Source organism: Podarcis vaucheri, assembly GCF_965113315.1.
Source record: "Podarcis vaucheri genome assembly, chromosome: 16".
Lineage (NCBI taxonomy): Eukaryota > Metazoa > Chordata > Lepidosauria > Squamata > Lacertidae > Podarcis > Podarcis vaucheri.
The window spans coordinates 4,596,175-4,609,453 of NC_138754.1; the positions used below are offsets into that span (position 1 = coordinate 4,596,175).

The 13,279-nt window shown below is 49.1% G+C and overlaps 1 protein-coding gene across 3 annotated transcripts in view; it reads right to left on the bottom strand.

Annotated features, from left to right (window-relative positions):
* PI4KB (phosphatidylinositol 4-kinase beta) overlaps window positions 1-13,279 on the bottom strand; it is a 51,612-nt gene that overhangs the window by 4,316 nt on the left and 34,017 nt on the right. For 2 of the 3 annotated variants that reach the window (XM_082202130.1, XM_082202131.1), the window contains 8 exons: window positions 11,408-11,635; window positions 10,391-10,618; window positions 8,813-8,922; window positions 8,533-8,637; window positions 8,184-8,307; window positions 6,323-6,588; window positions 4,350-4,482; window positions 2,348-2,468 (listed from right to left, as the gene is read on the bottom strand). In XM_082202130.1, the coding sequence (XP_082058256.1) occupies window positions 2,348-2,468; window positions 4,350-4,482; window positions 6,323-6,588; window positions 8,184-8,307; window positions 8,533-8,637; window positions 8,813-8,922; window positions 10,391-10,618; window positions 11,408-11,635 (1,315 nt within the window). Of the gene's footprint in view, window positions 1-1,155; window positions 1,231-2,347; window positions 2,469-4,349; window positions 4,483-6,322; window positions 6,589-8,183; window positions 8,308-8,532; window positions 8,638-8,812; window positions 8,923-10,390; window positions 10,619-11,407; window positions 11,636-13,279 lie in introns of all 3 variants that reach the window. The other variant, XM_082202132.1, reaches the window with a different exon arrangement.

The window sequence follows — 13,279 nt, forward strand, 5'->3', positions numbered from 1 at the left end:
GTTATTATTATTATTACTCCATGATGGCGACTGCAACCACGGCTCACCATATTTTTCTCTCTATAAGACGCACCAGACCATAAGACGTGCCTAGTTTTTGGAGGAGGAAAACAAGAAGAAAAAAAATTCTGAATCCCAGAAGCCAGAACAGCAAGAGGGGTCACGATCCCTCTTGTTGTTCTGGCTTCTGGCTTAGCCGCACAGCCTGCATTCGCGCCATAAGACGCACACACATTTCCCCTTACTTTTTAGGAGAGAAAAAGTGTGTCTTATAGAGCGAAAAATGCGGTAAGCTGTCGTTTAGCACCTAGCACAGGCATCCCCAACCTTCGGGCCCTCCAGATGTTTTGGACTGCAATTCCCATCATCCCTGACCACTGGTCCTGTTAGCTAGGGATCATGGGAGTTGTAGGACAACTGGAGGGCCGCAGGTTGGGGCTGCCTGACCTAGCATATATATCTGAGTTTCTATATCTGAGTATTGTTATGATTGGGGAGGGGGGGGCAACATGATTGCCTCCCACTGTGTCCACCCATAAAGGGTGGCGCCACCACTATGAAGGCCCCTCTGTAGCCACCATTCGACTCGATGGCGTGGGTTACTGCCTGGAAAGCGAAGGCTGTGTCGTGGGCTTTAAAACTGGCTCATTCATGGTAAATGCCAAACGATACCCCGCAGAACTATGCAAAACAGGCACTCTCGCGACCCTGCTCTTCTGCCCAATTGCAGCCCAGAGGGGGGCGGGAAGGATGTGCCGGCGGTGCCCTTTTTTGGAAGCCTTGAACTGCCTTGCTCCAACAGGCCACTGAAATCTTCTGGGGAAGGGGTAAGCTTTTAAAAAAGGGGGAGAAACACCCTGCAGGAATTACGCAATTCATGGAGGATAAAAGTACCAACAGCTGCTGTTTGCAGTAGGTAGCTAAAGGGAAGCCTGAAAGCTCAGGAGCAGTCTTCCTCCAAATGCCAGGTGCTGCAGAGGTCGGGTATAATAAAGGGGCTGGCCGTCACCGTCTCTGGGAACTACTTCCAGAGAGGGGTGCCAGCCGCTTGCGGCAAAAAGAACACCAGACCAGGCGGACCTGATCAAGCAAGGCAGTCGTGTTACTTTCTTATGGACTAGCAACTTATCCGAATACGCTGCTCTCGACACTCACTGATGACCTGAGCTACTGCGGGGGCATGACTCTCCTGCGTTTCGCCCAAGCAAGACTGGCAACCTGCGGGACAAACTGATAACAAGCGATCTGGTTACTTTTTTAAGAGAAACAAAAAAAAGCCCTGTCCTTTCTAAAAGGCCTGTGCCTCCTTTAGGCCGCTGATTAAAGCGGCTTGCAAGTTTCCTTGCACTTCTGTCAAGAGGGCGTCTGTGTTACGGGGTTATTTAGGACCACGTGACCGGGTGGCGGGCTCAACAGCTAAGGCGGTTCTTTGAAATCAGACGACAACCTGAATTTGTGTGTGCGCTGGGAGAAAACTACCCAGGTGGGTTTGGAGACCGGTGTTCCCAGAACCCTTTGCAGCGTCCCAGCAATCCTGAGCCTGGCAGCGCAGGTGCCCCTTTGTGGATGGGTGGACCGGGAGCCTCCCATATGTGGTGGAAGAGACATTCTACTGGCTTGGGGTGGGACTGTTTGTGACCTGGCGGCCTGGCCTGAAACCCCAGAAATGACTGGCAGAATCCGAGATCAGGGAGAAGAGGTGGTGGAAGAAGACTGGAAGAAATTTAAAGACTACTTGCAGAAATACTGTAAAATTAATGAATGTTAAAGGGATGTTGGATTGAAAATAAGCGGTTTTGGTAAAAAGATTAACAAGAATATGTGAATACGGATTGACAATGGTTTAAAATATATAGTTTTAATAGGTTAAGATATTGAGTAAAGATAAATGATAGAGGGTAAGGATTTGCTGAATTAACTATGTGAACTGGAATACAAAAAAGGGTGGTGTGAGGAGGTCAGGAAACAAGTAAATGAAATATAAGACATGAAAATATTGATTTCTTTTTTAATTTTTTCTTAGTTTTAATAGGTTAAGATATTGAGTAAAGATAAATGATAGAGGGTAAGGATTTGCTGAATTAACTATGTGAACTGGAATACAAAAAAGGGTGGTGTGAGGAGGTCAGGAAACAAGTAAATGAAATATAAGACATGAAAATATTGATTTCTTTTTTAATTTTTTCTTACTTATTATGTGTTTTGTTTTTGTATTTTTGTATCTCTTTTTCTTTTATTATTATTTTTTATTTTTAACCTTTTATTGTCTGTAAAATTCCAATAAATATCATTTAAAAAAAATGAAACCCCAAAGCTGCCCAGGTACCCCCAAACCCACAAAAGCTACCTTGTTGCATTATCTCCACAATCTGGACGACTTTATCCATGTGCTTCCGAGCGGCGATGAGGCCTTGCAGCATCAGCATCTTGTAATAGTTGAACATGTCGCCATCCAAGCCTCCCATGACCTGAAAGGGGGCAAGGGGGAAGGAGGAAAGTTCAAGATGGGCGTCCAAAGAAGGGCTGGAGGAACAGGGAGGAGATTGCAGAGACCTCCCTAAGGACTGGGAGGCTTCAAGCTTTCATGCATGCAAAAAAAACTCTGGCAAACCCTAGAAATATTCTGTTGGGAGCCGCCCAGAGTGGCTGGGGAAACCCAGCCAGATGAGTGGGGTATAAATACTAAATTATTATTATTATTATTAATAATAATAGCTGTCAGGGAACTGCCATCGGTCAGAGACAAGAGATGGAGGGGCAGTTGTGTTACAGGGAGCCTCCGAAAATCTTGCAAAGCAGTTCCTCTTCCGGGGAGGAGGAAAGCCCCACCTCCAGTGGAGAAGAGGTGCAAAGACCAGAGGATGCTAGGGAGAGCCTTAACATCGCACCTGAGCAAGCCGGAGAAGGGGGGGGGCACGCCCTTGCCGTCGCCCATTCTGCGCAGTAGTCTTCGGCGCAGGGAGGGGTGGAAAAGGCTGGGGGTGACATGACTTTTATGCTGGGGGAGGTACAAAAACCGACCACTCCTGGATTCTGCTAGTGATTGAGCCAGACATGAACTTATGACGCTCTTCACTGTAAATAGGTAAAGGTAAAGGGATCCCTGACCATTAGGTCCAGTCGTGGCCGACTCTGGGGTTGCGGCACTCATCTCGCTTTATTGGCCGAGGGAGGCGGCGTACAGCTTCCGGGTCATGTGGCCAGCAGGACTAAGCCGCTTCTGGTGAACCAGAGCAGCGCATGGAAACGCCGTTTACCTTCCCGCCGGAGCGGTACCTATTTATCTACTTGCACTTTGATGTGCTTTCGAACTGCTAGGTTGGCAGGAGCAGGGACCGAGCAACGGGAGCTCACCCCGTCACGGGGATCGACAAGTCCTAGGCTCTGTGGTTTAACCCACAGCGCCACCCGCGTCCCTTCACTGTAAATAGTTTGCATCAAAATAAAGCCTGTAAAAGACAGGTCGGAGTCCTGCCTGCTTGCTCTCGAGCAACCGCCATAGGACCCCACAAATAGCACTAGAGGAGCCTGCTGGATCAGGCCAATGGCCCACTAGTCCAGCAGCCTATCCTCACAGTGGCCGACCAGATGCCCGTGCGAATCCTGCAAGCAGAACATGAGCACAGGGGCAACTCTCCCTTCCTGCCGTTTCTAGCAAATGGGGTTCAGAAGCATCAGACATAGAATCATAGAATGATAGAGTTGGAAGAGACCACAAGGGCCATCGAGTCCAACCCCCTGCCAAGCAGGAAACACCATCAGAGCACTCCTGACATATGGTTGTCAAGCCTCTGCTTAAAGACCTCCAAAGCAGGAGACTCCACCACACTCCTTGGCAGCAAATTCCACTGTCAAACAGCTCTTACTGTCAGGAAGTTCTTCCTAATGTTTAGGTGGAATCTTCTTTCTTGTAGTTTGGATCCATTGCTCCGTGTCCGCTTCTCTGGAGCAGCAGAAAACAACCTTTCTCCCTCCTCTATGTGACATCCTTTTATATATTTGAACATGGCTATCATTATCACCCCTTAACCTCCTCTTCTCCAGGCTAGCAGCCATAGATAGCCCTCTCCTCCATGAGGAGATTCATTTCTTTCAATGGGATTGCTTCAGCAAAAGGCTGCCTGCGCCTGAGACAGCGTGTGGGTTGACCAACCTCCTCGGCTTCAAAGAAGCATAAATAAGAAATAGACCTTAACTAGACCTCTTGGCCACAGGCTGCTTCTTCCTGTCCTCCCTGCCCCTTCTTTAGAATATTCAAAAACTGCTTGATCCAAGAAACTTCTCGCAAAGAACTGCAGACAAAAAACAAGGCAGGAGTTCTCTCTCCCTTCCACCCACCGCCAACTTACATCGACAAACTCAGAGGTGAGTTTGAAGGCTGATGTCTCAAAGCCGAGATTCCGGGGTGAGCTGGAGAGGATGAACCCGAAATCTATGTGGATTATGTGTCCGTCTGCATCCAGCAAGATATTGCCATTGTGCCTTTTGGGGGGGGGGGTGTTGCAGGGTGGGAGGAGAAGGGACAGGAAAAAAACATTATTTATTGCATTCATATCTTGCCATTTTCTACAAGCAGCTCAAGGAGGAGTATGTGGTTTTCCTCCTCCTTGTTTGGAAAAGGTCAACTATCTACCGCATGGCTTTTTGTAAATTTCCCAAACACTTTCCCCTTCTCACAGATTACGTGGCAGCAAAGCAGGACCCAGGCAACTGCCCGGAGCGGACGTGATTCAGGGAGCACCAGATTTATTGTGACCATCCTTTCCATGAAGGTAGGGACACCCACGTTGTTCTACGGGACCGCCTCTCCTGGTCTGCCCCACGAAGGACCTTAAGGTCCACAAATAACAACACTTTGGAGGTCCCTAGCCCCAAGGAGGTTAGATTGGTCTCAACTAGGGCCAGGGCCTTTTCAGTACTGGCCCCGACTTGGTGAAACGCTCTGTCACAAGAGACTAGGGCCCTGCGGAACTTGACATCTTTCCGCAGGGCCTGCAAGACAGAGCTGTTCCGCCTGGCCTTTGGTTTGGACTCAGTCTGACCCTTATGTTTCCGATTTATGCGCTACTATTAAAATGAGGCTGCATTTTAAATTGTATTTTAACAAACTGGTTTTTTGTTTGTTTGTTTGTTTGTCTCCCCCCCCCCCCAAATTATGTTTTATTGTAATTTTATTGGTGTTAGCCACCCTGAGCCTGGCTCTGGCTGGGGAGGGCGAGGTATAAATAAAAAATTATTATTATTATTATTATTATTATTATTATTATTATTATGCCTGAACCCACTTCTGGCACCCAGGTAGAAGGCAGCTTTACTGAGCGGGTTTGTGGGCTTTTACGTCTGTTGTGAGTTGGCCCACCCTAGTTGAGGTCCAGGGTACAGGGGGGTATTTAACTTACCCCAGTGGTGCCACCTACTGGGGCCTGATGGGATTCCCTGGGGGGTCACTAAGAGGCAAGGGGCTGGCGCTGGAGCTGTCAATGATCCTCAGACTTCGAAAAGCCGAGATCGCTGGATGGAGTTCATCCACTATGCTGAATTCACTAAGCTAAATAATTTCAACTGGGCTTTGAATGAATGTGCAATTAATCATTGCCATTTTGACTTTTATTGTGCTGTTACCTTCCTTAGTGGGTTGTGCAAACCACTATTCCAACCCATGTTTCTTATAGGGCAGGGTAGGCTGCCCTGGGGGATGCGGGTGGCGCTGTGGGTTAAACCATAGAGCCTAAGACTTGCCGATCGTCAGGTCGGCGGTTCGAATCCCTGCGGCGGGGTGCGCTCCCGTTGCTCGGTCCCAGCGCCTGCCAACCGAGCAGTTCGAAAGCACCCTCGGGTGCAAGTAGATAAATAGGGACCGCTTACTAGCGGGAAGGTAAACGGCGTTTCCGTGTGTTGCGCTGGCTCACCAGATGCAGCTTGTCACGCTGGCCACGTGACCCGGAAGTGTCTTCAGACAGCGCTGCATGAGATGGGCGCGCAACCCCAGAGTCGGACACGACTGGCCCATACGGGCAGGGGTACCTTTACCTAGGGTGCACTGGGGGTGAATTTCTGGAACTGAAAGGTTGGCGCTGCCTGAAAAAGTTTGGGAACCATTGGCGTTTAACTTGAGGGATTGTGGAGACTAATTAGGCTCTAGGCTTAATTGTCAGAAAGTGGCTTTCCCCTTTCTTTCCATCTCCATCCCCTGTCACTGATGCGCTATGGGGCTGCTCCCTCTTGCTCTGAAACTGGCAGCAGCGAGGCTTCTCTCTGCAATGTGCTGAGAGCTCCTTCTCTGCCCACTGCCTCCCCCCAGCTTCCCCCAGCGCCCCCTCACCTGTCTTTGACTTGCAGCAGGTAGCAGACCAGGCAGTAGCCAGCACAGCTCTGCACGAAGTTGCGCTGGGCGGTCAGGAAGGCCTCGGTGGTGTAGTTCCCATGCTCCTGCAGGAAGTAGTCCAGCAGGGAGAGCTGGGACTGCTTCTTGACCTGGTGGATGGAGACGGCGTTGACCACCGGCTCGATCATGCCACTGTCGGCAGAGATGACGAGGATTTTGTATGGCTTGATCCACAGGGGGACGCGCTCCTGCTCCCAGATGGACTGGAAGAGGAAAGAAAACAAAATAAAGGCATTTTGCAGCAGGAAACCCTTGTGTTTTTCGGAGGTGGGGTGGGGGAGAAGTCCAGCACGCAAAATGTCCCTTGCAGAATTTTAACGGGCATCTACAGAGTACAGGGATGTCCCAAACAGGAGGAGATGCTTGAAAACCGGGGTTCCACTGTATTATGATTTTTATTCAACTTTATATCCCACCTTTTTCCTCCAGGGAGCTCAACGTGGCGCACCTAATTCTCTTCCACCCCATTTTATCCTCACAACAACCCTGCAAGGGAGGTTAGGCCCCCAAGAGCTGAGCAGGAATTTGAACCCAAGCAGAGACATCACCTTGCCAACAAAGGTCCGTATAATTAAAGCCATGGTTTTCCCAGTAGTGATGTATGGAAGTGAGAGCTGGACCATAAAGAAGGCTGATCGCCAAAGAATGGATGCTTTTGAATTCTGGTGCTGGAGGAGACTCTGGAGAGTCCCATGGACTGCAAGAAGATCCAACCTCTCCATTCTGAAGGAAATCAGCCCTGAGTGCTCACTGGAAGGACAGATCCTGAAGCTGAGGCTCCAAGACTTTGGCCACCTCAGGAGAAGACAAGACTCCCTGGAAAAGACCCCAATGTTGGGAAAGATGGAGGGCACAAGGAGAAGGGGACGACAGAGGACGAGATGGTGGGACAGTGTTCTCGAAGCGACCAGCATGAGTTTGACCAAACTGCGTGAGGCAGTGGAAGACAGGAGTGCCTGGCATGCTCTGGTCCAGGGGGCCACGAAGAGGCGGACACGACTAAACAACTAAACAACAACAACTCTCCCAGGTGCTAGTCTGACACTCTAAACACTACACCAGCAAGGAAAAATCATCTTCCGCAGAAACTGCTGCTTGCCTTCTATCACTGTGCCATTGAGAGCGTGCTCACTTATGGCTTATGTGTGTGGTATGGAAGCTGTACTACCCGGGACAGGTTGGGGTTGTGCAGAGTTGTTAAGGCAGCAGAGAGCATTGTTGGCTGCCCACTCTCCACCTTAGAGCAGATTTATGCCACAAGGTGCCATAGGAAGGCACTGGACATAGTAAAAGATCCATCACATCCTGGTCACTGTCTCTTCGAGCTCCTGCCGTCGGGACGGAGATACAGGACGGTGAAGACAAGAACGAGCCGTCTTAAGAACAGCTTCTTCCCCAGAGCGATCTCGGCCCTGAATGGGAAGTCTGGACTTTGAAAGTCATCTAATCTTCCTTGCTGTTTTATACTGTATTGTTTTAATTAGTGTTTTTATAGTTGTTTTGATTTTGTGTGGAGTGCCCTACCTGGGTGGATGGAGCAGCCAAGTAATTTCGTTGTCCCCGAGAGGGGGCAATGACAATAAAGATATTATTATTATTATTATTATTATTATTATTATTATTATTATTATTATTATTATTATTATCCAACTTGAGCAAACTCAGAAGCCCTTGAGGGAGGAAAGAGAATGGAGAAAGAGAGAAAGAGAAAGAGAAAGAGAAAGAGAAGAAGGAGAAAGAGAAAGAGAAAGAGAAGGAGAAAGAGCGCCTTGAGCCACTGCTGTGTGGTATTCCCTACCTGAAGCTGTTTGAGCACCTGGAAGGCCAGCAGCTCTTGCCGGAGATCATCGCCACATTTCACGATCACAGAGAGGAGGCGCCAGTTTGGGAGGTGGCCGTACGGAGAGCCCTCCCGGATCCGCCTGGAAAAAAAGAAGCAGGAAGCAGTTGGTTCCGCCCTGGCCTGGCGCGAGAGACTCAGGCCACCCTTGCCGAGCCCCGAGGAACCCGAACAGCCCCGTTGCCCCACGCAAGAGATGGGGAGAGCCTCGCCACCTGAAGCCAATGCCTGGCCTCTTAGCACGTCAGGCCGTGGAGACACAACCGGGGCCCCGCCACCCTCTGCTCTGACCCCGCAGTGCCCTCACCTGACTTTCTCCTGCCACGGCTCCTTCAGGGCGACGGCAGAAGGGTCTTCGGGGTCCCTCTTGAAGGACGTTGGAGTGTGGGCAAGCTGTTCCGAGAGGCGTCTCCTGCAAGAGGGAAGAGAAATGTTAATTTTTGGGGGGTGGGATTTTGCTACACACGGAAGCGGAACTGGATTATACTATTTTCAGGTTTTTGGGGGTTTTTATTAGGGATGTTATATTCCTAGACCTGAACCCCTCATTGCCAAGCAGCGGACATTTCTTCTAGACTCCCACTCACCTGATATCTCCAGCAGCTATGAAGACGGGCTCTTTGCTCTCCTGGCTGGTGATGCTGTCCACAGAGAACTGGGAGATGTTGTCACAGCTATTGGTGTGAATCTCTGGAAGCTGGAGAACAAAGGAAGGAAGGAAGGAAGGAAGGAAGAGCTCAGTGGAAGCAGAGAGGTTTCATCCGTTTCTGTGGCACATCGTTGAAGGAAAAGCCCTGCTTTCAGCATCGCTTTAGCTGTACCTTCAAGACCATAAAAAAAAAGATGCAGCCCATTTCACCCTTTTGACAAAAGTAATCGAATTCCTGATCCAGGGATTTTTCTTGGGCCTTTTTGGCTTTATTGTGACCAATTATAAGCCTCTTATCTTCATCGGTGATCACGTCAGCACACATAAAAGTGGTGACAGCAGCAGCGGTACGTACTTGGTGTAATTAATGCCAATTCATAACTTCCATCATTTTTATCTTAAAGATAAAGGGACCCCTGACCATTAGGTCCAGTTGTGACCGACTCTGGGGTTGCGGCGCTCATCTCGCTTTACTGGCTGAGGGAGCTGGCGTACAGCTTCCGGGTCATGTGGCCAGCATGACTAAGCCGCTTCTGGCGAACCAAAGCAGCGCACGGAAACGCCATTTACCTTCCCGCCAGAGTGGTACCTATTCATCTACTTGCACTTTGAGGTGCTTTCGAACTGCTAGGTTGGCAGGAGCAGGGACCGAGCAACTGGAGCTCACCCCATTGCGGGGATTCGAACCGCCGACCTTCTGATCGGCAAGTCCTAGGCTCTGCTGTTTAACACACAGCACCACCCGCGTCCCAATTTTCATCTTAGGCACCAGCTATTTGTCCTTCGTTTTCATCAGCAGAGAAAATAATTTCACTGGACGGCACTGAAGCCCCTTGCTGACTTCTCTGCTTATATTTATCAACCCTTCTTCTCTTGTCTTCTTGCTCCTCCTCCTTTTTTACATGCCTGTTATGCATAAAGGAGATTTGGCAAGCTAATCTGATGTGCTCCGATAATTCTTAATGATTTTTATGCATTTAAAGCCCTAAACGGCCTCGGTCCAGTATACCTGAAGGAGTGTCTCCACCTCCATCGTTCTACCCGGACACTGAGGTCCAGCACCGAGGGCCTTCTGGCAGTTCCCTCACTGCGAGAAGCCAGGTTACAGGGAACCAGGCAGAGGGCCTTCTTGGTGGTGGCACCCGCCCTGTGGAACGCCCTCCCACCAGATGTCAGAGAGAACAACAACTACCAGACTTTTAGAAGACATCTGAAGGCAGCCCTGTTTAGGGAAGCTTTTAATGTTTGATGTATCATAGTATTTTAATATTCTTTTGGAAGCCGCCCAGAGTGGCTGGGGAAACCCAGCCAGATGGGCGGGGTATAAATAATAAATTATTAATTATTAATTATTATTATTATTATTATTATTATTATTATTTTCCCCCTTTTTTCGCACAGAAGGTTTTAATAAGACAAGTTTAAAGTGACTGGAACTATTCCACCAAAATGTTAAAAAGTCAACCTTTTCATATTTGCGAAGCAAAGCTAAATGTTAATAATTTCATCGAACTACCTCCACCTGCAGCTCCCCGATGTCGTCCACAGACCAAGCCTCGTCATCGTTGTCGTAGTTGGGGACAGTGGTGAAGCTGCTGGCCCGCTGCTCATGCGTGATCCCGCACTCTGGGAGGTTTTCCACGGACCGCGTGCTACGGATACGGTTCTCTGGGATCCGGGCCGGGACGTTAGTGGTGTCGAAGTTTTCACATTCAAGTACTTCCACATAGATTAGGTAAGGAGCCTGGAGACGGGGAGGAGGGAGGGAGAAAGAGAAAGAAGGACTCTGACTGGACAAGTTTACAACGTCTGACAAAACAGGACGGGAGATTTGTGGTGATGTTTTGGGGACAGGCAGCTTATTTCTACTCTGGGCGAAGGAAGGCTCAGTGCACTGGTCTTCCTAGCACTTGGCTCCTACTGCTAATTGCAAAGTGTGCCTCTGCCTCCATCATTATTAACTTTCGGAGGGGAATCTGGAAATGTCCTTGGGAAAAGCTCCCTTCAAACTGTTTCAGCATGGATCCAGAAAAATGCATTCAAAGTTACGCATCGATGGTATACATATCTACCATTACTGAGCGAAACGACTAAAAACTGACCAGCCATGTGTTTGAGAAATGCAGTGCTTTTCTTGTCTGTTTGACTCATGTGCGGGTTGTTGGTTTGTCCGTTAATACTAAGTCCCAGATTTTTGAGTTTCAGATTTCAAGCAGGTCTGTGTTTAGTCCTCTAATGCCCTGCAGTAGCAAGGTGTGCTGCAGTCATCAGGTGATAAATGAGATCCTTATGGGAAAGATGTCAAGCAGTTTTCCAGCAGTAGGACAGAAGTGCCGTTCCCCGTTTCTGCCCAAAACAAAAAGACTTTGGACACTGCCACCACACGCGGATCCATGAGCCGGTGACCTTACAATTTCTCCCGCACACAGCTGATGTGTTTTCAGCCTTGGGATCTACTTCTGAGTAGAATTTAGTTGGGCGCAACCCGATTCCACTGGAGCTCTTGCCCCCGTTCCTTTCTCAGCCCCCTTACCTTGTCCTTGGAGTTCAGCACGACGGCCTGGGTGTGTGGGACCCGCACCACGTGGTGGTCAAACCCAGCGGTGGGGAGCCAGACACGGGCCGGCAGCTTGTGGTTGAGCAGGGAGAGCTCGGAGATGAGGCGCTGCGTCTTCTGCTCTTTGGTCGGCAGCGTCGTCAGGCGCTTCCCGATGGCCATCAGAGACTTGATGAACTCTCGCTCCGGGGCCAGGCGGACGGGCTGCGCAGGGTTGTGGGGCTCCCCCGCCCCCAATTTTAGAGGGAGGGAGAGAAGGAGACAGAAGTTGGAACCGGTTTTTTGCACAGAGGGTGCCTGCCTTCAGGACCCTCAGAGTTACAGGAGGATGCCAATTTTTGCCTGACAAATGAGAGAAAGGTTCCTGTTCTGATTAAAGCCGTCTCAATGACCAGGATTAGGTCGGGCTGAGAGGATGCCTAGTCCAGTCTTCCGGGGGTGGGATCCAGCTCACGTCTAACCCAGGCCACATTCGCACCATACATTTAAAGCACTATGATACAGCCTTAAACAATCATGGCTCCCCCTCCAAAGAAATCTGGGAACTGTAGTTTAAGGGCACTGGGGGTTGTTCGGAGATCCCCTATTCCACGCACAGAGCTATAGTTCCCAAAGTGGTTTAAAAGGGAGCTCTGGGACTGTAGCTCTCTCCCCCTCCTATGCTGCCTCCCAACAACACTCCACACCCTGAACAAACTACAGTTCCCAAGATTCTTTTTGGTAGGTGGGAAGCCATGACACTTTAAAGCAGTATGAAGTTGCTTTAAATAGAAAGCGCAGGTGGGGCAATATGATTATCACTTTAAACAGTCATGGAATCCCCAAAGAATTCTGGGAACTGTAAGGGCACTGGGAGTGGCTAGAAGACACCCTACTGCCTTCTCTGCACAGAGCCACAATTCTTTGAGTTCACTTTGAAAGATTATCTTTTTTCCCCTTTTTACACAGGTTAGTAACGGCAATGAGGGTTCAATGTGACACGGGCTGCCTAAACAACATAGGCTCCCTGCCCACTATTGGGTCACATCCACACTAAACATTTGAGAAGCAGGAACTGTAGTTTATCCCCATGGAACTATAATTCCCAGCACCCTAAACACGCTACACTACTTAAGAGTTCTTTGGTGGCAAGCCATGTGCTTTAAAACGATGGTGGGGATGTGATTAAGACTGCAAAAAGGCAACAAATCCACATTTGAGTCTTCTTTAACCACCACCGCCCCTTGCAGCATTCTCATTTTCTTGCAGATGTCTTGAAACCTGAAGCCACCCGCCTCAAACCCCAGCAAAACATTTAACCTTTTACTCTTGATTGACACCAGCTTTCCCTCTCCAAAAAAAGTACAGAGAGGCTGCTCTTTCTCAAATAGCCAGCAGAGGGTGCGAAAAGCTAGGAATCCTTTGAAAGAACACCAAGCAGTGCTGCACAGAAGCTGCTGCCCTCGCTGCTAAAAAGTCCAAATTGTTGACAAGCGTTTGTGAGCAACGGCAGCTTTATATATACAGTTGTACCTTGGAATTTGAACGAAATCCGTTCCGAGAGTCCATTCGACTTCCCAAACGTTCGGAAACCAAGGCGCAGCTTCTGATTGGCTGCAGGAAGCTCCTGCAGCCAATCGGACCCAGCGTTCGGGTTCCAAAGAACGTTCGCAAACCAGAACACTCACTTTCGGGTTTGCGGCGTTCGGGAGCCAAAACGTTTGACTCGCAAGGCTTCCGAGGTATGACTGTACAGTATTTATATATGAAACCGACCTAGCAAGGAAGAGAAAAGACTGTGTATTTTCCTGTTTGCTTTTTAAGCAAGGAATTTATATGATTTATAATTGTTAAGAGATTAAATGCTTA